Here is a 21,405-nt window from a genome sequence, read left to right on the forward strand (position 1 = left end):
ACTCCAGCCTGGACATCAGAGAGAGACTCCATCTCAAAAACAAAAAATAATAAAAAAAAAAAACCTGGTACAAAGCTATCTTCTACTGCCAAGGTTCCTCTTCTGACCCCAATATGCCCCTGTGATAAGGTGGCACACGAGTCAACCCGCCCCAGAAAAGCCAAAGGAGCGAGAGACCTTGGTGGGGTCGGATTGGAGATGAGGTTGGAATAAAGTCAGTTCATTACTTCACTTGACACCAGAACAGTGTCTTTTCTCCAAAACTTCTACCTCCTTCCAGGTTGATAAATCTGGTTTCTTCCTTCCTTTGCAGGCCAGACACAGGACTGAGCTGGGTGACAGGTGAGGCCGCATAGGCCAGCAGAGGTCACAGGCCCTTGCCTTCCTCAAGGAGATGTTGTCCTAATCAGGAGCAGGGCAGGGGCTGCCCATGGCTAGACTCTGCCCACAAAGGAATTAGTGGTAGATGGATAATGGGGGTGGGGATTCTGTGCAGAGCTTGGGGATACAGATGGGTAGTCGCCCCTGGCTACAAATCTAACACCAGGTGTTCCTGGCCTACCCCCCTCTGCCCATGATGGTACAGAGGAAAAATGCAAGGTCTGTGTGCCTTGGGACTCTCGTCGTTGCCTGGATTCTGAGTTGACCCGGTCTGTCACATGGCCACTTTGTCAGAACTCATCTGGTACATGGGCTTCATTGATGCTGGGCTAGTCTGACCCCGGGCTAGTCTGACCCCGTCCAGGTCAGGGCTGGGTGTTATCACAGGGAGGGGCAGATGCCTGCAGAACCCTGGCTGAGACACCAGTGAAGGCCTCAGGAGTGATGGGTAAAGTCAGCAGTCAGCTAAGAACCCTGGGGTCTCTGTGTGCCCCTGGACAGGCTGCTTAGCCCTCCTTGGCCTCAGTGTCTCCAACGTAAAAGCCTAGGAAAGTGAAGATCTCTTCCAGTTCAAAACTGATGAGGCCCTCCTGGCAGGGTCTAGGAGGGCTAAGAAGGCCTGAGGCATGTGGCTGTCTCAGGGAGGCCCAAGGAAGACTGGAGGGAGCTCTCAAAACCTTCCCATTCAAAAACAGGAACTGCCTGTTGGCTGATGGTGAACACAACCCTCGGTTTGGGATGAAAGGCAGTCCTGACTGCCTCTTCCTGACCAGGCTGTCCTCTTCAACCAAGAGGTTTCTCTCAGCACTTATGAAGGTGAAATGAGTCAATGGAGGAGACAGTACTTTGTAAACCATAAAATGCAGTACAAGCAAAGATCTAAAATAAAGCCAACTTTTACTCCTCTCCTGCCATCCTTTCTCTCCAACTCCGGAAAACCTGAGTGCTACAGACCACCGTTTGCAAACTCAAATGACCATAGGAACTCAGCAAGTCATATAAATGAGCGGGAAATGCCAGATGGAAAGGCCTGTTTGGACAGAGACATGGGTCTAAGAAATACTTCCCTTTCTTCTCTGCTGTACTTTAAGATAAACACCAAAAACATTAAAAGCAAGCCATGATGAATGGCACGTGGTGCTTGGTCAGGAGCTCACGGGAGTGGTGCGGATGGGTGGCCGGGCCACGGTGAATTGTGAGTTCTGGCTCCAGCTCAGCTCCCAACAACTGTGGTTTTGTGGGAGCCTAGGTCGAGTTGCCAAATCTTTGGATTTTTCAAAAGACACCAGAAAACCTGTATTTGGTTGCAAAATATCCTTTTCAATCTTCACTACTAACAACTCATATCACTTAAAAACACTGCCTGGGCTCAGATCAATAAATATGGCAACCGCAGGCCAGATCCACTACAGTCACAGGATTTTAACTTGGGCAGTAAAAAGACAATGGAGGTGGTGGGTGCCTGTAGTCCCAGCTACTTGGGAGGCTGAGGCAGGAGAATTGCTTGAACTCTGGAGGCAGAGGTTACAGTGAGCTGAGATTGCGCTATTGCACTCCAGCCTGGGCAACAAGAGCAAAACCCCATCACACACACATAAAAAAAGACAATGGAAGCCAGGCATGATGGTGGCTCACGCCTGTAATCCCAGCACTTGGGGAAGCCGAGATGACAGGATCGCTTCAGCCAAGGAGTTTGAGACCAGCCTGGACAACAGTGAGAACCTCATCTCTACGTAAAATTTAAAAATTAGCTGGGCATAGTGTTGCCCGCCTGTAGTCTCAGATATTTGGAAGGCTGAGGGGAGAGGATTCCTTGAGCACAGCAGGTTGAGGCTGCTGTTAGCCCTGTTCACACCACTGCACTCCAGCCTGGGTGACAGAGCAGGAAGCTGTCTCAAAAATAAATAAATAAAAAGACGATGAGTATTGTGTTCTGGGAGGGTCACAAGAATAAAAAATAATGATAAAAAATTTAAGGAGACAATGGGTAAAACAAGGTTCTCCTCTACCTCAGTCCTCTTAGCACCTCTGGGCTGAGAAACAGCTTTTGGTTCCCCTTATGTAGGTCTGGGGGTTCTCAACTCAGCCCTGCCTCAGTAAAGGGGGCCTTGGAGAGCCCTGGGCAGTGGGGAGCAAGGTGCTGGCAGAGGAGGCTGCTGAGGGCCCAAGATCAGACTGTCCGCACCCCAGGGCCAGCTCTTGCCGTAGATTCTGGGACCTCCCTGCAGGCCGCCGCAGAGGTTCCGACCCCGAGCCCATCTCAGGCCTCCCGTACTGTCTAGATAGTCACTTTTAAGGCCGTCACCCACACTCCTGGAAAATCTCTGGGTACAGCTGGAAGCCCACGGGCGGGTCCAGGTCTCCGCGGCCAGGGGTCAGGGTCACAGACAGACGCCCGGCGACCCGGCCCCTGTGGCCCCCAGCCCCGGGCCGATGAACCCACTGGTGCTTGGCCACCGCTGACTTCTGGCCGAAGCGACGGCCGCACTGCGGGCAGGGGTAGGGCTTCTCGCCGCTGTGGGTACGCCTGTGGGCTGCCATCTCCGAGCTCTGGCGGAAGCAGCGCCCGCAGTCCGGGCACGGGTAGGGCTTCTCGCCGGTGTGGGTGCGCACGTGGCGCCGCAGGTCCGAGGGGTAGGCGAAGGCGCGGCCGCAGTCCGGGCACGGGAAGGGGGTCTCGCCGCTGTGCACGCGCCGGTGCTGGTAGAGGGCAGAGCTCTGGCTGAAGCGGCGGCCACAGTCGGCGCAGCCATAGGGTTTCTCGCCGGTGTGGACGCGCAAGTGCGAAGTCAGCGCCGAGCGCTGCGTGAAGGCCCGGCCACACTCGGGACAGCGGTGGGGTCGCTCCCCACGATGGATGGCCCGGTGTTTGCTCAGGGAGGAAGCATGGCCGAAGCCCTTGCCGCAGTCAGTGCAGTGGAAGGGCTTCTCGCCAGTGTGGCTGTAGACGTGCTCCATCAGTGTGGAGCGCCAGGCGAAGCTCTTCCCACACACATAGCAGCCGTGACGCTGGTCCGCTCGGGGGACAGGGGGGTGGGCACAGAGGGAGGGGCGTCCCCGGTGCGGTGCCTTGGACGGCTGCTCCCAACCATAAGGGGGCCCGGCCGAGGGGGCTTGGGGAGCCTTCAGCCCAGGAGACCCGGCAGCCACAGGGTCGGGCTTCTCCAGGGCTCCCGTCCCTTCCCTTTGTCTTTCCTCTTTCTTGTTTCTGGAATCTGCTGAGAGATAAAGAGGGGAGAGTTCAGGCTCGGCTCATCCTGGTCCTTGAATCCCACAGCCCGCGTGGACAGGGACAGGCCTGCTGGACCCCCGGCTGCTCCTGGGAGATGGAGGAGTGACACCTGTTCCTTGGCTGCAGAGCCAGACAGAGCCGGGAGGGAGGGAACAGTCCATTCCGCCTCGGGGCTGGGGAAATGTCACCGCAGGGGAAGGGCAGAAATGACATGAACATCTGGGCCTGACCCAGAAGGAGGAGCAGACACCTGAGGATGTCCCAGGCAGCAGGAACAGCACCAAGAAAGGCAGAACCAGGAGGGCATGGCCAAGTTCGGTAGGGCTGGATACTCTGCAAAGGCTGAGGGCAAGAAATGAAGGAAAAAAGGGGGGGCAGACGGGGAGAGAGGAACCACCCTGCAGGTGAATGGCAGGGGTGGGTCCTGAGGTGGAGGTAAAGTCAACAGAGCTTAAGAGACTGGGTGTGGGGGCTCAAGGCGGTAATCCCAGCGCTTCGGGAGGTAGAGAAGGATCAGCCTAGGATTTCAGGACCAGCCTGGGCAACACACCAAGACCCAAGACCCCCTCTCTAAAATATATATATATATTACATAACAATTTTAAAATACTAGGCCAGACGCAGTGGGTCACTTTGGAAGGCCGAGGCAGGTGGATCGCTTAGCCCCAGAGTTCAAGACCAGCCTGGGTGACATAGTGAAACCCTGTCTCTACTAAAAATACAAAAAATTGGCCGGGTGTGGTGGCTCAGGCCTGTAATCCCAGCACTTTGGGAGGCCAAGGCGGGCGGATCACAAAGTCAGGAGATGGAGACCAGCCTGGCTAACATGGTGAAATCTCGTCTCTACTAAAAATACAAAAACAAAATTAGCTGGGCGTGGTGGCGGGCGCCTGTAGTCCCAGCTACTGGGGAGGCTGAGGCGGGAGAATGGCGTGAACCCGGGAGGCGGAGCTTGCAGTGAGCCGAGATGGCGCCACTGCACTCCAGCCTGGGCGACAGAGCGAGATCCCTCTCAAAAAAAAAAAAAAAAAAATAAGCAGGCGTGGTGGCGGGCGTCTGTAATCCCAGCTACTTGGGAGGTTGGGGCAGGAGAATTACTTGAACCTGGGAGTGGGAGGTTGCAGTCAGCTGAGATGGCGCCACTGCACTCTAGCCTGGGCAAAGGAGCAAAACTCCGTCTAAAAAAAAAAATTGCCCAGGCTTCGTGGCGAGCACCTGTACAGTCTTAGCTACTCTGGAGGCCCAGGTGGGAGGACTGCTTGAGCCCGGGAGTTCCAGGCTACAGTGAGCTATGATGCCGCCACTGCACTCAGCCTAGGCAACAGAGCGAGACCCTGTCTCTAAAACAAAAACACCAAAAAAAGCCCCCAGAGTGTAGTGACCACGCAGAGGTGAGGACTCAGAGGCGGATATGGCAGGACCAGAGCCCCCATCACGGATCCTTTCTAGGCTGCATCTGGGAGCCACGCAGGCGCTCAGCCTCGTGGTGGCAGTTGAGAAGGCAGCTGAGAGAGGAAACTGCTAAGCAAGTAGCTGGAGGTGGCAGAGGGTACCGGGATGGGACAGGAACAGAGAAGTCCCCATGGGACTGAGCACCCGATACTCCACCTGGGTCCGTTTCTGTCGGACACTTCGCCACCTCCGGATCCTGGGCAGCCGGACCCCACAGTTCGGCCTCCTCCTCCACCCAGGAGATGAGAGCTGGCTTGTGGCCTCCGATTCCTAGGGGAGAAGAACGCAAACCCCACGCTGCGGGGAGGCCACCTGCCGGGCCCCGGGGCCCCCAACTTCACGCGCAGCTCCCAGAGGCGCGGCAGGGCCTGTGGGGGCGCAGGGCTCAGGCGAGCAGGTGGGGCTCTCACCGAGCGCGCTCAGGTGGCCGTAGGTCTCCCGCATCACGTCCCGGTACAGGGCCCTCTGCGCGGGCCGCAAGCAGCCCCACTCCTCCCGGCAGAAGTACACGGCCACGTCCGCGAAGTTCACAGCCCCCGGCTCCCTCCACTTGGGTCCAGCCCCGTTTGGGTCCCGGGGAGGGAGCAGGGCCAGAGGCGGCTCCATGGTGACTGTCAACCCCGACGACGGATCGGCTGCCTCCCCTGGCATGGCCTGGGCCTGCGGAGCCTCCTGCGCCCGAGAAAGCCTCCCTGGCCCGGGGCCAAGGGAAGGAGGGAGGTCAGTAGGGCCCCGGAGGGCGCATAGAGGGCATGGAAACTAACGGTGCCAATGGCAGCGGGTGTATAACCAGAAATAGAATATGCCCTCATAAAAAATGGCGGCGGCGCGGGTACTCGACCTTTGCCCCTACGCAATCGTGCCCAAGACAACGCCCCCGGTATCTCCAGTCGGCGTTCTCTGCGTACCCTCATCCAAAATGGCCGCGGTGACTACAGGGGCCGGCCTTGAAAACTAGCCACAAGTTTAGTCCCCGGCCCGGCGAGGCGGTGCGGCAGAGAGCTCCGCCCCGGTTTGCACGAACAAAAGAGCACCTCGCGGGAGCGAGCTGGCCTCTCGGCCTTACTGAACTCAGGCATTAGTTTTCGTCTCTGGACCGTTTTATAATCGGGCTCCAGCTCATCACTCTCTCGTTTTGTCCTTGTTATCTCAGAAACAGGGCAACAGCAGTCTCTTCCCAATGTTGAGTGTAAAAAACCAATGGAGTGAGCGTGGTGCAGTGGCGCACGCTTGTAATCAGCAGTTTGGGAGGCCGAGGCCGGCGGAACAACTGAGGTCAAGAGTTCGAGACCAGCCTCACCAACATGGTGAAACCCGGTCTCCACTAAAAACACACACAAAAAATAGCCAGGTGTGGTGGCGTGCACCTGTAATCCCAGCTACTGGGGAGGCTGAGGCAGGAGTCTCGCTTGAACGCGGGAGGCGGAGTTTGCAGTGAGTCGAGATCGCGCCACCGCACTCCAGCCTGGGCAACAGAGCGAAACTCTGTCTCAAAAAAGAAAGAAAGAAAAAGGAGTGGATACAGGAGAACCTCCTCCATCGTAGGCTTGTTGGAGCCTGAAATTCTGGAAGCTTCTAGGTGGCGGAGGCAGTGGGGAGAGTAGGGTAAGGTTGAGAAAGTCAGAGGGTTCTCTCTTCTAGGAGCTTCTCCCATGTGCTGCGCGGGATGCCTCCCAATTGCCAGTCTCCCTCTAGCTGCAGCGGGGCCCTCAGCTCCCCTCACATCCTGCCCCTGGACGGATAGCTCAAGGCTCCTCTGCTCAAACCCAACTCATCCCTTTCTTGCCCCAACCTGCTTCCCCTAGGGTCTTTATCTCAGTAAATGTCACCAACTCTCCCCCAGACCTCCCTCTCACTTTCTGATGGCGATGGCCTATTCTGTGCTCCACGTGACTTCATACATGTCCTGTTGTAGCAGGACAAGCTGCAGACAAAACCCCTCAGACACCGAGTTAAAGAAGGAAGGGCTTTGTTCAGCCGGGAACATCGGCAAGACTCACATCTCAAAAACCGACTCCCTGAGTGAGCAATTCCTGTTCCTTTTAAGGGCTCACAACTCGAAGCGGGGGTCAGGGAACCAAGAAATGTAGCAGGACGAGCCACAGACAAAACCCCTTAGACACCGAGTTAAAGAAGGAAGGGCGGCCGGGCGCAGTGGCTCACGCCTGTAATCCCAGCACTTTGGGAGGCCAAGGCGGGTGGATCACGAGGTCAGGAGAAGGAGACCATCCTGGCTAACACAGTGAAACCCCGTCTCTACTAAAAATACAAAAAAATCAGCCGGGCGTGGTGGCAGGCGCCTGTAGTCCCAGCTACTCCGGAGGCTGAGGCAGGAGAATGGCATGAACCCGGGAGGCGGAGCTTGCAGTGAGCGGAGATCGCGCCACTGCACTCCAACCTGGGCAACAGAGCAAGACTCCGTCTCAAAAAAAAAAAAAAAAAGAAAGAAAGAAAGAAGGGCTTTATTCTGCCAAGAGCATTGGCAAGACTCATGTCTCAAAAACCAAGCTCCCTAAGTAAGCAATCCCTGTCCCTTTTAAGGGCTCACAACTCTAAGTGGTTCCCCGTGAGAGGGTCGTGATCGATTGAGCAAGCAGGGGGTACATGACGGGGGGCTGCATGTACCAGTAATTAGAACGGAACAGAACAGGACAGGGATTTTCACAATGCTTTTCTATACAATGTCTGTAATCTATAGATAACATAACTGATTAGGTCAGGGGTCGATCTTTACCAGGCCCAGGGTGTGGCGCCGGGCTGTCTGCCTGTGGATTCCATTTCTGCCTTTGAGTTTTTACTTCTTCTTTCTTTGGAGGCAGAAATTGGGCATAAGACAATATGAGGGGTGGTCTCCTCCCTTACTGTGTATGGGAGTCAGAGTTGCCTCTAACTGCCTTTTAGCTCTTAGTGGGCTCTTTAGTTGAATCTAGGCCCAGATTGAGAATCGCCTGTAATGCTAACTACTGGGAGGCAAAGGCAGGAGGATCCCTTGAGCCCAAGAGTATGAGATCAGCCTGGGCAAGTTAGTGAAACCCTATCTTCAAAAATAAATAAATAAATAAAAACTAAAGTAAAATAAGAAAAAATGAATTGACAATGGACAAACAAGAAAATTATACCAATTGTATTAGTTTTACATGTACATGGGGATCTTCACAAGAGAGGGAAGTCAGAAAAAGTGCCCAAAGCCAGGTGCTTTTATATTTCTTAGACAAAGAACAATAAAATTTAAGTGGGCAGACGCGGTGGCTCACGCCTGTAATCCCAGCACTTTGGGAGGCCGAGGTGGGCAGATCACTTGAGGTCAGGAAACCCCATCCTTACTAAAAATTAAAAAAAAAACGGTTAGCTGGGGGTGGTGGTGGGTTCCTGTAATCCCAGCTACTCAGGAGGCTGAGGCAGGAGACTCACTTGAACCTGGGAGGCAGAGGTGGCAGTGAACCGAGATTGCACCACTACAGTCCAGCCTGGGCAGGAGAAAGACTTCGTTAAAAAAAAAAAAAAAAAAAAAGGAGAGGGCCGGCCCAGTGGCTCATGCCTGTAATCCCAGCACTTTGGGAGGCGGAGGCGGGCGGATCACGAGGTCAAGAGATCGAGACTATCCTGGCTAACATGGTGAAACCCCGTCTCTACTGAAAATATAAAAATGAGCCAGGCAGGCCGGGCGCGGTGGCTCACGCCTGTAATCCCAGCACTTTGGGAGGCCAAGGCAGGCAGATCATGAGGTCAGGAGATCGAGACCATCCTGGCTAACATGGTGAAACCCCGTCTCTACTAAAAATACAAAAAAAATTAGCCAGGCGTGGTGGCAGGCGCCTGTAGTCCCAGCTACTCAGGAGGCTGAGGCAGGAGAATGGCGTGAACCCGGGAGGCGGAGCTTGCAGTGAGCCGAGATCACGCCACTGCACTCCAGCCTGGGTGACAGAACAAGACTCCATCTCAAAAAAAAAAAAAAAAAAAAAAAAAAAAATGAGCCAGGCATGGTGGTGCGTGCCTGTAGTCCCAACTACTTGGGAGGTTGAGGCGGGAGAACAGCTTGAACCCGGGAGGCAGAGGTTGTAGTGAGCCGAGATCACGCCACTGCACTTCAGCCTGGGCGACAGCAAGACTCGGTCTCAAAAAAATAAATAAATAAAAATAAAAAAATAAAAGAAAGAAAGAATAAAAGAAAAAAGAAATGACAGGACGAAGAAAATTTGGCTAGGGCAGTGAGTAACTAGAATATGTATGGGGGAGTGTCAAACAGGTGCAAGATACAGATTACTTTGTTACGTATGTTTATTCTGGTCCCTTGTGGCTTCTCAGGTCTGTTTTCTTGCCCTGGTACAGAAGGATACTCCCCTAGAGTAAGGTTTCTGGCATGCTGCATGCAGAAGAAACAGGTCAGATTGCTCCTTCTGAAACTGCAATTTCTCTGTTTTTAACTCAGAATATATCAGTATACCAAGCTGCGAACGTTTTACCGGAGGTCCGGGGGAGCCCCTGTGGAGGATCCTGGAGGGAACTTCAGGGAGGGTGATCTGGCGGGAATCTCAGGAAACGGGTCAACCTGCCGCATAAGTGAGGAGAGCCACTTCTTTCCCTTTTCGGGGATCCGGGTGGGGCGGGCGCCGCTGAGCGCGTCTAGGTGGCCGCAGTTCGAGGCATCGCGTCCCGGATCAGGACGCGAACATCCCTATACCGCAGACACCCCCACTGCGCCAGGAAGCGGCAGTCGGCCGTTTCCGCGGAGCTCTCAGTCCATAGACTCTTTCCCAGTCTCCGTCCCTTCCGCCTTCCCGGGTTCATTGGCTTGGAACCATGAGCGCGGCCAGTGGCTCCGCGGCTCCTGGAGGGACGCTGGGGATTTGCCCTGGGAGTAGGGTGCAGGAGGTTCCACGGACGCCTCGACGACCGGTAGTAGCTTCGGGTGGGGCCTAGAGAGGACGGCGAGCAACTCTGTGGTTCTGGAGTCCAGAAAAATGAAAGCGCTCTTAGAAAAGATGGCTGGCAGCTGGGCACGGTGGCTCAGGCCTGTAATCCCAGCACTTTAGGAGGCCGAGACGGCTGGATCACTTGAGGTGAGGAATTCAAGACCAGCCTGACCAACATGGTGAAACCCCGTCTCTACTAAAAATACAAAAATTAGCCGGGCATGGTGGCACACGCCTGTAATCCCAGCTACTTGGGAGGCTGAGGCAGGAGAAGCGCTTGAACCCGGGAGGCAGAGGTTGAAGTGAGCTGAGGTCGTGCCACTGCACTCCAGCCTAGGTGACAGAGTGAGACTCTTGTCTCAAAAAAAAAAAAAGAAGATGGCTGGCGACAGTCCAGCTTCTCTTCATTTTAGAGAAAGGCATTGAACAGCTTGAATATCGATCCGGTGTTGCTGACCTGGTTTTTTCCCGCTGGAAAAGTCTTCTCTTGCTGTTCCTCCCAGGCGGCCTTGGCAGCGCCTCTTGCCCGTAGTTAAGATGGGTGCGGCCGCTTTGACCTGAGCTCAGGCAGGTGGCAACAAAGGCTGCAGGGGAGGGGAAACCGAGCCAAGATTCTCGACCGAGGGCCTGACGTCCCCTTCCCAGTCGCTTAGAGGAGGCCCTTTGAGGAGGCCCACTCAGTGACCGAGTCTTTTTGTTTTTTTTTTTGAGACAGAATCTCACTTTGTCGCCAGGCTAGAGTGCAGTGGCACAATCTCCGTTCACTGCAACCTCTGCCTCCCTGGTTCAAGCAATTCTCCTGTTTCAGCCTCCCGAGTAGCTGGGATTACGGGCACGCGCCACCACGCCCAGCTAATTTTTGTATTTTTAGTAGAGACGGGATTTCACCATGTTGGCCAGGATGGTCGCGATCTCCTGACCTTGTGATCCCCCCCCCCCCCCCCGACCTCCCAAAGTGCTGGGATTACAGGCGTGAGCCACCGTGCCTGGTGCCGAGTCTTTATTTTATTATTTTATTTTAGTTCTTTTTAAATTTTTTTCTATTCTATTCCACTCTACACACTCTCTCTGTCTCTCTCTCTCTCTTTTTTTTTTTTTTTTGAGATGGAGTTTCGCTCTTGTTGCCCAGGCTAGGGTACAATGGTACAATCTCAGCTCACTGCAACCTCTGCCTCCCGGGTTCAAGCGATTCTCCTGCCTTAGCCTCCTGAGTAGCTGGGAATACAGACGCCTGCCACCACGCCCGGCTAATTTTTTGTATCTTTAGTAGAGAGGGGGTTTCACCATGTTGGCAAAGCTGGTCTCGAACTCCTGACCTCAGGAGATCTACCCGCCTGGGTCCCCAGAGTGCTGAGATTACAGGCGTGAGCCACTGCACCCGGCCTCTACTCTCTACTCTTGAGAGGGAGTTTTGCTCTTGTCCCCTAGGCCGGAGTGCAGTGGCGTGATCTTGGCTCACTGACCCCAGAAGCCAGGCTAGAATGCCTCAAATTATTGAAGGCAAAACCTTAGCAACTAGAGAGAGGTAGGATTTTAGGCTAGGTTACTACACTGCCATATAAATGTAAAGAGGAAAAATATACACTTTGAGAGGCCGAGGCAGGCACATAACTTGAGGTCAGGAGTTGGAGACCAGCCTGGCCAACAAGATGAAACCCTGTCTCTACTAAAAATACAAAAATTAGATGGGCATGGTGGCATGTGCCTGTAGTACCAGCTACTCAGAACACTGAGGCAGGAGAATTGCTTGAACCTGGAGGTGGAGGTTGCAGTGACCAGAGATCGCACACTGGACTCCAGCCTGGGCCACAGAGCGAGACTCCATCTCAAAAAACAATAATAATAAATAAGGCCAGGCACAGTAGGTCATGCCTGTAATCCCAGCAATTTGGGAGGCCGAGGCTGGTGGATCACCTGAGGTCAGGAGTTTGAGACCACCTTGAGGAATATGACGAAACTCCGTCTCTACGAAAAATACAAAAATTAGCGGGGCATGGTGGCATGCACTTGTAATCCTAGCCACCCAGGAGGCTGAGACAGGAGAATCGCTTGAACCTGGGAGGCGGAAGTTGCAGTGAGCCGAGATCGTGCCATTGCACTCTAGCCTGGGCAACAAGAGCGAAACTCCGTCTCTAAATAAATAAATAAATAAATAAATAAATAAATAAATGTAAAGAAGAAAAATATAAATGACAGACTATGATAAGTACTAAAAATAAGTAAGAGGGTTGTTTAGAGGTCATGTAATGGGGGGTTGTTCAGATATCTAGGAAGTGTATGAAATTGCCCAGGATGGGTGACAAACGCTTCACAAAGGGTCCCCTGTAGCATCTCTCACCGCTGTCCCCTCTTGCTCAGGCCCTTGCTGAGTTAGGCCAGGGGCCTCCTTGCTGGCCTCTGGGCCTCCAGCCTTTTGCCTTTGCCATCCATCTGTCACTGCAGCCTGGTGTAGTGAAAACAGGAGGGGCAGTGCCTGGGAAATAGGAGATTTGGGTTCCAGGCCTACTTCTGCCACTGACTCAGCTTCGTGATCTTAATTATGTCCCCTCCTTGGATCAGGTGCTGTGGCTCATGCCTGTAATCCCAGCACTTTGAGAGGCTGAGGCTAGTGGATCACGAGGTCAGAAGTTCAAGACCAGCGTGGCCAACATGGTGAAACCTCGTCTCTACTAAAAATACAAAAATTAGCTGGGTGTGGTGGTGTGTGTTTGTAATCCCAGCTACTCTGGAGGCTGAGGCAGGAGAATCGCTTAAACCCAGGAGGCAGAGGTTGCAGTGAGCCAAGATCACACCACTGCACTCCAGCATGGGCGACAGAGCAAGACTCTGTCTTGGAAAAAAAAATTATGTCCCCTCATCTCTCTGGCTTCAGCATTCTCAGAGTGTATTCTGCAGAACAGTATTCCCATGAGAAGCTCTATGAAAAAAAAAAAAAACAGCCTTTTCCATTCCCCTTGACGGTCCTCTTTGGCAAATTTAAGGTTCAGGGCAGCCTTCAATAAAGAAATGTAGTCCACCAGGGGGCATGGTAGCACATGTCTGTACCACATGTCTGTAGTCCCAGTGCTTTGGGAGGCTGAGGCAGGAGGATTGCCTGAGCCCAGGTGTTTGAGGCTGCAGTGAGCTACGATCATGCCACTGCACTCCAGCCTGGGCGACAGTGAGACCCCATCTCTAAAAAAATTTTTTCACATTAAAAAAAGTTTCTGGGCCAGATGCTATGCCTCATGCCTGTAGTCCCAGCACTTTGGGAGGCCGAGGCAGGTGGATCACGAGGTCAGGAGTTCGAGACCGGCCTGACAAACATGGTGAAACCCTGTCTCTACTAGAAATGCAAAAATTAGCCAGGCGTGGTGGCACGCACCTGTAATCCCAGCTACTCAAGAGGCTGAGGCAGGAGAATTGCTTGAACCTAGGAGACAGAGGCTGCAGTGACCTGAGATCCCAACACTGCATTCCAGCCTAGATGACAGAGTGAGACTCCTCTGTCTCAAAAGAGAAAAAAAAAACTGGAGATGGAGGGCTGTGATGGTTCTACAACAGTACTACTACACATTTTGCCACTGAACTGTACTGTACACTCAAAAATAGTCTAAATGATAAATTTATGTTATGTATATTTTACCACAGAACAAAAACAAAGACAACCCAGTGATGTCCCAACATACTGAGAATCATGGAGCTGGGTGTGGTGGCTCACACCTGTAATCCCAGCACTTTGCGAGGCCGAAGCAGGGGGACTTCTTGAGCCCAGGAGTTTGAAACCAGCCTGGGCAACTTAGTGAGTCCCTGTCTGGAAAAAAAATTAGCTGAGTGCGGTGGTGTGCACCTGTGATCCCAGCTACTTGGGAGGCTGAAGTGGGAGGATGACTTGAGCCTGGGAGATCAAGCCTGCAGTGAACCATGATTGCACCATTGCACTCCAGCCCAGGAGACAGAGTGAGACCCTGTTACAAAGAAAGAAGACATGGTGTCAGGGCGGGGGTTAGAAAGAGAAGGAAGAAAAGATACTTAGCATCATGGGAAGAGAGCCTTGTGGGAGCACCTCCCCCTCCCTAAGCTCATCTGTCAATCTTCTCCACTTGGTGTCTCAGCACAGCTACAGATGTCCTTTCTGCACCTTGTGGGAACTCATCCCTAGCTTGGAGCATCCCACTTGCTTTCCCCTTTCTTTGGAAACGTCTCTACCCCCTACTCTCCCTGACCCCAGCCCCAAGCCTTTGAACCCTGCCCTTCCCCACTCCCTGTCCCCTAACCCTGTTCCCTGTGGCTCTTTCTCAACATGGCGCAGCCTCAGTGTCCGTCCGCAGCAGGCTCTTTCTGCACATCGCCATTCAAGCTCCTTCATAAGCCTTAGTATTTGCGTTCGCAGTCCCTTGCTTCGTTCGTGTTCTGGTTTATCACCTGTCTCTCCCTCGTAGAAAGTAAGCTCCAAGAGGGTTCCTGTGTCTGTTTCCCCTGCTATGTTCTGGCATGGAGAACAACAGCTAGTGCATAGTAAACGCTTAGCAGCTATTAATGCGCCAATGAGAAAGAGAAAGAGCAGACAGCACTTGCCCTGTGTCCAGCACCAGCACTGGGGCTGCCCAGAGCAGCTCTATGCTTGACACACTTCACCTGGTTCTGCTCCTCCCTCACTGGCAGGGCCTCCTCTCTCCAGCTGCACCTTCTCCTTGGCCTCACTGCTCCCCCTGAATGGATCACCCTTGGCCTTCACACTCTCCTACTCCTGATCGCCCCTTGGTGGGCACCAGGTGTCCTGGCTCCGGCTCTCCATTCTGGAACCTCTGGGTCTTACTGGCTCATATTGGCAGTCACCGAGCTGCAGATTCTATGCCAGAAGCCTCTCGTGTCTTTCTTCCTAATTGCAAGGTCACCACCTTGGTCCCAGCTCCCAATGACCCTCACTTAGGAAAAAATGCCCAACAGATCTCTAGTGTCTAGCTCTGTCTCCCAACCAGGTCACACCTACACTGCTTTGCAAAGATATCTTCTGATAGCACCTGGCAAACAGCACTGCACTTGCTCAAGAACTGTCTGTGGCTCCTCAGTGCTACAGAATGGATCTCAAGCTCCTCTGCTGGCATCTGTGGCCCTCCCAGATTTGACCCCACTTCTTGGCTACATCTGTCTCCCATTCTTATCTAGTTTTTTTGTTTTGTTTTGTTTTGTTTTTGTTTTTGAGACAGAATGTCTCACTCTGTCACCCAGGCTGCAGTGCAGTGGCACGATCTCGGCTCACTGCAACCTCCGCCTCCTGGGTTCAAGCGATTCTCCTGCCTCAGTTTCCCAAGTAGCTGGGATTACAGGTGCCCACCACCATGCCCAACTAATTTTTGTATTTTTAGTAGAGACAGGGTTTCATCATGTTGTCTGGGCTGGTCTTGAACTCCTGACCTCAAGTGATCCGCCCGCCTCAGCCTCCCAAAGTGTCTTTTATTCTTTCTATGAAGCAAGACTCCTTTGCTGTTTCCTCTGCCTGAAAATCTCCCCCAACACCAATTCATAGGCTATGGGAAGCACAGCCATCTCCTCCCAGGAGCATTTCCCGGCATATCACCAACCAGCCTAGGTGAGGTAGTGCCTCTGGGCTTCCTCTGTCATAGCGCCAATTAATCTCTTCCCACGTCGAACGTGGGCCCTGACTCAGCTGTATCACTGGAGCCCAGCACAAAAACCCACAGAGGCTTCAAGAGGGTGTTTGCTGAATGAATGAATGAATGAATGAATGGGGTCAGCTTTCCTCATTGTGGAATTCCCTTATTACCTAGCACAGTCCCTTCAACAGAAGGCACTCAACACACAGTCACTAACTGCCAATCGTACCTTCTTTTTTGTTTTTCTTTTTGAGACAGAGTCTCACTCTGTCGCCCAAGTTGGAGTGCAGTGGCGCAATCATGGGTCACTGCAGCGTCAGTCTCCCTGGCTCAAGTGATCCTCCCGCCATAGCCTCTCAAGTAGCTGAGGCTACAGGCACGCGCCACCACACCTGGCTGATTTTTGTTTTTGTAGAGATGGGGGCCTCACTATGTTGCCCAGGCTGGTCTCAAATGCCTGAGCTCAAGAGATCCTTCCATCTCGGCCTCCCAAAGTTTTGGGATTACAGGCGTGAGCCACCACGCCCAGCATGACTGTGCCTTCTAAGTAAAAACTGGCCAGGCGAGGTGCCTCACACCTGTAATCCCAGCACTTTGGGAGGCAAAGGTGGGAGGATCGCTTGAGCCCAGGAGGTCAAGGCTATAGAGAGCCATGTTAACACCACTGCACTCCAGCCTGGGTGACAGAGTGATACTCTATCTCAAAAAAAGAAGACAAAAGGAAAGGACAAGAAAAGAGGCACTTGCTGGGACTCTCAGTTTTCTGCTCACACTCCCCGACCAGGCTGGGCTGGGACCTGCATCCTGCGTTCCCAGCCCGTGTTTTCTGTCCAGATCTGACTTCTCAGAGGAAGTGGTAGAGACATCTGGGCTCTGTGTTCATTTCCAGCCAGGCTGCCATATGGCCGTGAAACCTTGCGAGCATCACGTTATCTCTCTGAGTCTCAGTTTACTTATCTGCAAACACGGTTATTGATATCCATGCCTTGGCTCCCTGGGAGGCTTCTTTACACTTTCTAAAGTGTAGACCATCCACAGTAATTCACTCTTTCAACAAATGTATATTGCACAATTACTATGTCATACATCTTGTTAAAATGTCAGTCTCCATGGTAACCCTTTGAGGTAGATATTATATTATTCATCTTCATGTTACAGAGGAGGCACTGAGACTGAGGGAGTTCACGTGACTTACCAGCTGTGCCTGGGGTAAGTTGCAGAGACTAGTTTTTGTTTTGTTTTGGTTTTTTGAGACGGAGTCTCACTCAGCCACCCAGGCTGGAGTGCAGTGGCGCAATCTCGGCTCACAGCAACCACTGTCTCCTGGGTTCAAGCAATTCTCCCATCTCAGCCTCCTGAGTAGCTAGGATTACAGGCACCCACCATCATGCCCAGCTAATTTTTGTATTTTAGTAGAGACGGGGTTTCACCATGTTGGCCACTGGTCTTAAAACTCCTGACCTCAGGTGATCTGCCCACCTCGGCCTCCCAAAGTGCTAGGATTACAGGCATGAGCCACCGGGCTGGCTTTTTTTTTTTTTTTTTTCTTTTAAGAAATGGAGTCTTGGCCAGTCGCAGTGGCACATGCCTGTAATCCCAGCACTTTGGAGGGCCAAGGAAGGTGGATCACCTGAGGTCAGGAGTTTGAGACCAGCCTGGCTAACATGTGAAACCCCGTCTCTACTGAAAATACCAAAATTAGTTGGGCATGGTGCCATGCACCTGTAATCCCAGCTACTCAGGAGGCTGAGGCAGGAGAATTGCTTGAACCCGGGAGGCAGAGGTTGCAGTGAGCCGAGATGGCGCCACTGTACTCCACCCTGGGTGACAGAGTGAGACCCTGTCTCAAAAAAAAAAAAAAAAATGAAATGAAGTCTTGCTCTGTTGCCCAGACTGTAGTACAGTGGCACAATCATAGCTCACTGTAGCCTTGAACTCCTGGGCTCAAGCAGTCCTCCCACCTCAGCCTCCCAAGTGGCTGGGACCACAGGCACGATGTGCCACTATGCCTGGTTCATTTTTTTTTTTTTTTTGGTAGAGATAGGATTTCACTATCTCTAGATAGTGATATCCTAGATATCTAGATATCGCTAGATAGCCTGTTGCTCAGGCTGGTCTGAACTCCTGGACTCAAACGATCCTCCCTCCTTGGCCTCCCAACAGAGGCTGGATTTGTGCCACCTGCATCTATTCTACTCCCATCCACTCCAGTGTCTGGGTCCCCTGCTGATGACAATTAGCCAGGGTTTGACCACGCCCTCCATGTAGGTCTCCTCCCCAGGCCTTGGTCCCCCTCAGCATCTGCATCTAAAATAGATAAGGAGTGGCTAGTTCCTGAGATAATATAAAGGTCTCTGTTGCACCTGATATTCAGATAACACTTTGAAATGAGTCCAGGATCTCACTGTCTTCTTTTTTTTTTTTTTTTTTTTTTTTTTTTTTAACAAAAGACTGGGGAGAGGGGTGGCAAGTCTAATCTATTCGAATCTTTACAGGCACTTTTCTTTTTACAAGTTGGAAACTTGAGGGATCCTTGAGGAAAGCCCAGGGCATGAATTTCAGTTCCGGAGTCCCCGACTCAGTGGCCCACCTCAGGGCTCCGTCAGTCCTTCGTGCCAAGGTCAGGCTCAACTCCAGCCTGCGGTGCCGCTCAGCCGCACTCCTCGAAGATGTCTGGGTAGTGCCGGAAGAGCACAGGCGGGTCCCGGTCACCTCGGACGGGGGCCCGAGGCACAGCCCGGATCCCAGGCCTCCGGCCCCGCCGCCCCCCGGAGCAGGAGCGGTGGATCCACTGGTGCGCTTCCACTGCGAACTTCCTCTTGAAGCGCATCCCACACTCGGGGCAGGGGAAGGGCCGCTCCCCCGAGTGCATGCGCCTGTGGCTGACCAGCAGCGAGGGGTAGGTGAAGCGGCGGCCGCAGTCCGTGCACACGTGGCGCCGCTGGCCGGCCTGAGCATCCACGCTGGGTATGGGTGCCGGGGGCTGTGCTCCTGTGGTCGGGTCCCAGGCAGCATTTTTGGGTGGCTGTGCCCGTGCCGGGGCCACGCTAATAGCTGGGTCAGGGTTGCGTTCCACCAGCACTTCAGGACTCTCCTTCACAGGAGCCTTTCTAGGCCCTTTGGCTCTTAGGACTTCCTCGGGTTCCTCTTCCTTCCTGTTTGGGACATCTCCTGGGAAACCGGAATTAAGTTACACTTACAAACACTTTTGCACAGACTGTCTCTCAGGTTATAGAATGCTTTTCACTTAAGGCAGTGAAGGAAGTTCTGTCCAGTGATTAACACACAGGCTTTAGAACAAGGTAAACAGGATTCAGATCTCCTAAAAGTGACTTATCTGAGACTTGGTTCCTTATGCATCAAATGGGAATAATAATGGCTTTTGACTTCACAGCGTTGCTGGTTTAGCTGAGTAGATGCATGTTAAGCACTTAGGAAGTGCTCAGGAAGCAGGGGCTATTATTTATTTATTTATTTATTTATTTTTGAGACGGAGTCTCACTCTGTCACCCAGGCTGGAGTACAGTGGCACAATCTCAGCTCACTGCAACCTCCGCTTCCCAGGTTCACGTGATTCTCCTGCCTCAGCCTCCCGAGTAGCTGGGATTACAGGAGCCCACCACCACGCCCGGCTAATTTTTGTATTTTTAGTAAAGACGGGGTTTCGCCATGTTGGCCAAGCTGCACTTGAACTCCTGACCTCAGGTGATTCATCCCGCCTCAGCCTCCCAAAGTGCTGGGATTACAGGCATGAGCCACCGCACCCGGCCACGCAGGGGCTATTATTAGTGAGGTTCCTCCATTTTTTGTAAGGTGAGGCTCTTTTACACGTGAGGAAACGTTTGCTCAAGGTCACTCCACTGGGGGATGGGGAAGGGAGAAAAGCCAAGTTGTCAATGACTGGGCATTTTTTCTTGTGCCACTTTGCCTCACTTGAGGAATGTGAAAGGCAGACCTGAAGGCACTTCCATTCTTGGGGAGTTTTAGTTATTCCTGAAAGAGGGAGAATGAGCTGGCCGGGCACAGTAGCTCACGCCTTTAATCCCAGCACTTTGGGAGGCCAAGGCGGGCAGGTCACATGAGATCAGGAGTTCGAGACCAGCCTGGCCAACACGGTGAAACCCTGTCTCTACTAAAAATACAAAAATTAGCCGCGTGTGGTGGCGTGTGCCTGTAATTTCAGCTACTCGGGAGGCTGAGGTGGGAGAATCGTTTGAACCCAGGAGGCGGAGGTTGCCGTGAGCCGAGATTGCACCACTGCACTCCAGCCTGGGCTACAGAGTGAGACTCCCTCTCAAAAAAAAAAAAAAAAAAAAGAGAGAGAGAAAATGAGAGAAACCTAGAAGCCCAAGCATGTTGGACTGGGCTCCCAGTCCTCACAGAACCGCTGTCCTATGTTCTGAAAACTTTGTACCAGGTCTGCCTTCTTTACTCCTCTAGTACCCAACTCAGTTGAATTTCTTTAGGGATGCTGGAAGTGGGGGCCTGAAAAGAAACTCTGCTAGACAGGAAGCCCTGGAAAACCAAGTGGGGGGACCCGGGACTATCCCTCACCTCTCCGAGCTCCTCCCAGTCTTTCCCCCTTCTCAGGATCCTGGGCGGCGGGGCTCCAAGCCTCACTCTCCTGTTCCATCCAAGAGATGAGGGCTGGTTTAGGGCCTGGGAATCCTGGGAGAGAACAGGGATCACAGCGCGGGCCTGAGAGGCCATCATGGGAAGATGGCATTCCCCTCCAGGCTGAGGGCACCCCCTCGGAGCTTATACTCAACCTGGACGGGGGTGCAGTGCTGCTGCCTGAATGAAGTGGATGCGGGTGCAAACACTCCCGAGGGGTTACCTGAAGCCCTGGGAACGGGAGGTGGCTGCTGGTGTTGGTGCAAGAGTGCAGGATTAGGGCTCACAGTCCTCTCGGCCCTTCTACATCATCTCCCCTGTGAACCCGGTGAAGGAGGAGGGGGCTCGGACCCGGGGCTCTCACCGAGCGCGCCCAGGTGGCCGTAGGTCTCCCGCATCACGTCCCGGTACAGAGCCCTCTGCGCGGGCCGCAGACAGCCCCACTCCTCCGGGGAGAAGTACACGGCCACGTCCGCGAAGCTCACAGCCCCGGGCTTCCTGCAACCAGGCCGGGTCTCCCCGGGCCTCGGCGCCAGGAGCAGGGCTGGGGGCGGCGCCATGGGGCCTCGCAGCCCTGATCGGCGGCCGCCAGGTCCCTGGAGCCGCCGCCTCCCCGCTCCCAGCCTCAGCTGTCGTCCACAGGAAGGGCGGCCCCGCCCAGCCGTGGCGTCCGAACGCAGCCGAGGCAACCGAAGTAGCAGGGACTGGCTGCTAGGGATTCGAGGATTCTGATAGGGACAAATATAATTCCTCAGTGTTTATTCACTTCATGGCCGCTTGGACAGAGATACCCGGGTTAAGGGACCCGGAAGGTGCCTTCAGAAAATATGGCGACCACCTAGCTTCAATTGGCACAGGCTGCTCTCAAGGGCGCCATTCTTTGACCATATCAAATATGGAGCCTTTCTGACTTCTCTGGCCTCATGGTCCCACTTGCCCTTAAATAAAGCCGCTTCGCTGCTTTTTCTAGTGGGGGAGGCGGGGTGTCTGGGAAGTAGAGGAGAGGCTTCTTGCCTTCAAGAAAGATGTACGGGCCCGAAGCTTCACTTACCCCTCTGTACCCGCAATACGCAACGGCCGGTGATTGGCGACGATCCCGGAAGAAGCTGCGCGGTGATTGGCCTGGGACTGGCGGGGCATTTGAAGGGACCCCGCGGTCCTGAAGCCTCTGTTGACAGACTGGAGCGCAGCGGGGACCTCGGCATCTGCGGTGCTC

At 53.4% G+C, this 21,405-nt stretch overlaps 2 protein-coding genes across 6 annotated transcripts; both read right to left on the reverse strand.

The window, feature by feature from the left end:
* Nucleotides 1–582: 582 nt before the first annotated feature.
* On the reverse strand, nt 583–5,895 carry ZNF764 (zinc finger protein 764). Of its 2 annotated transcripts, none has more exons than XM_032155776.2 (3): nt 5,476–5,895; nt 5,222–5,335; nt 583–3,599 (listed from the first exon to the last, which is right to left on the reverse strand). In XM_032155776.2, exons 1-3 carry the CDS (start codon nt 5,714–5,716, stop codon nt 2,683–2,685), a joined length of 1,272 nt encoding a protein of 423 aa, XP_032011667.1. In that variant the 5' UTR covers nt 5,717–5,895; the 3' UTR covers nt 583–2,682. The 2 variants fall into 2 exon arrangements, with proteins under 2 accessions (XP_032011667.1, XP_032011669.1); XM_032155778.2 differs by having other exon boundaries at nt 583–3,596; nt 5,476–5,894.
* A 12,089-nt stretch (nt 5,896–17,984) lies between these two features.
* ZNF688 (zinc finger protein 688) lies at nt 17,985–21,394 on the reverse strand. Of its 4 annotated transcripts, none has more exons than XM_058440920.1 (3): nt 21,241–21,394; nt 20,130–20,243; nt 17,985–18,746 (listed from the first exon to the last, which is right to left on the reverse strand). In XM_058440920.1, exons 1-3 carry the CDS (start codon nt 21,392–21,394, stop codon nt 18,226–18,228), a joined length of 789 nt encoding a protein of 262 aa, XP_058296903.1. In that variant the 3' UTR covers nt 17,985–18,225. The 4 variants fall into 4 exon arrangements, with proteins under 4 accessions (XP_058296903.1, XP_032011717.1, XP_058296902.1 ...); XM_032155826.2 differs by lacking the exon at nt 21,241–21,394 and adding an exon at nt 20,554–21,107; XM_058440919.1 differs by lacking the exon at nt 20,130–20,243.
* Nucleotides 21,395–21,405: the final 11 nt, after the last annotated feature.

This window comes from Hylobates moloch, unplaced genomic scaffold, assembly GCF_009828535.3.
Source record: "Hylobates moloch isolate HMO894 unplaced genomic scaffold, HMol_V3 SCAFFOLD_6, whole genome shotgun sequence".
Classification (NCBI taxonomy): Eukaryota; Metazoa; Chordata; class Mammalia; order Primates; family Hylobatidae; genus Hylobates; species Hylobates moloch.

Coding starts and splice junctions, on each gene's coding strand:
- ZNF764 (XM_032155776.2), bottom strand. CDS start 5,716: ATGCCAGGGGAGGCAGCCGATCCGTCGTCGGGGTTGACAGTCACCATG. Junction 5,336..5,475: donor CGGCCACCTGAGCGCGCTCG/GTGAGAGCCCCA, acceptor CTTCTCCCCTAG/GAATCGGAGGCCACAAGCCA. Junction 3,600..5,221: donor TCCGACAGAAACGGACCCAG/GTGGAGTATCGG, acceptor TTTATCTCTCAG/CAGATTCCAGAAACAAGAAA.
- ZNF688 (XM_032155826.2), bottom strand. CDS start 20,749: ATGGCGCCGCCCCCAGCCCTGCTCCTGGCGCCGAGGCCCGGGGAGACC. Junction 20,244..20,553: donor CGGCCACCTGGGCGCGCTCG/GTGAGAGCCCCG, acceptor GTTCTCTCCCAG/GATTCCCAGGCCCTAAACCA. Junction 18,747..20,129: donor ACTGGGAGGAGCTCGGAGAG/GTGAGGGATAGT, acceptor CCGGTTTCCCAG/GAGATGTCCCAAACAGGAAG.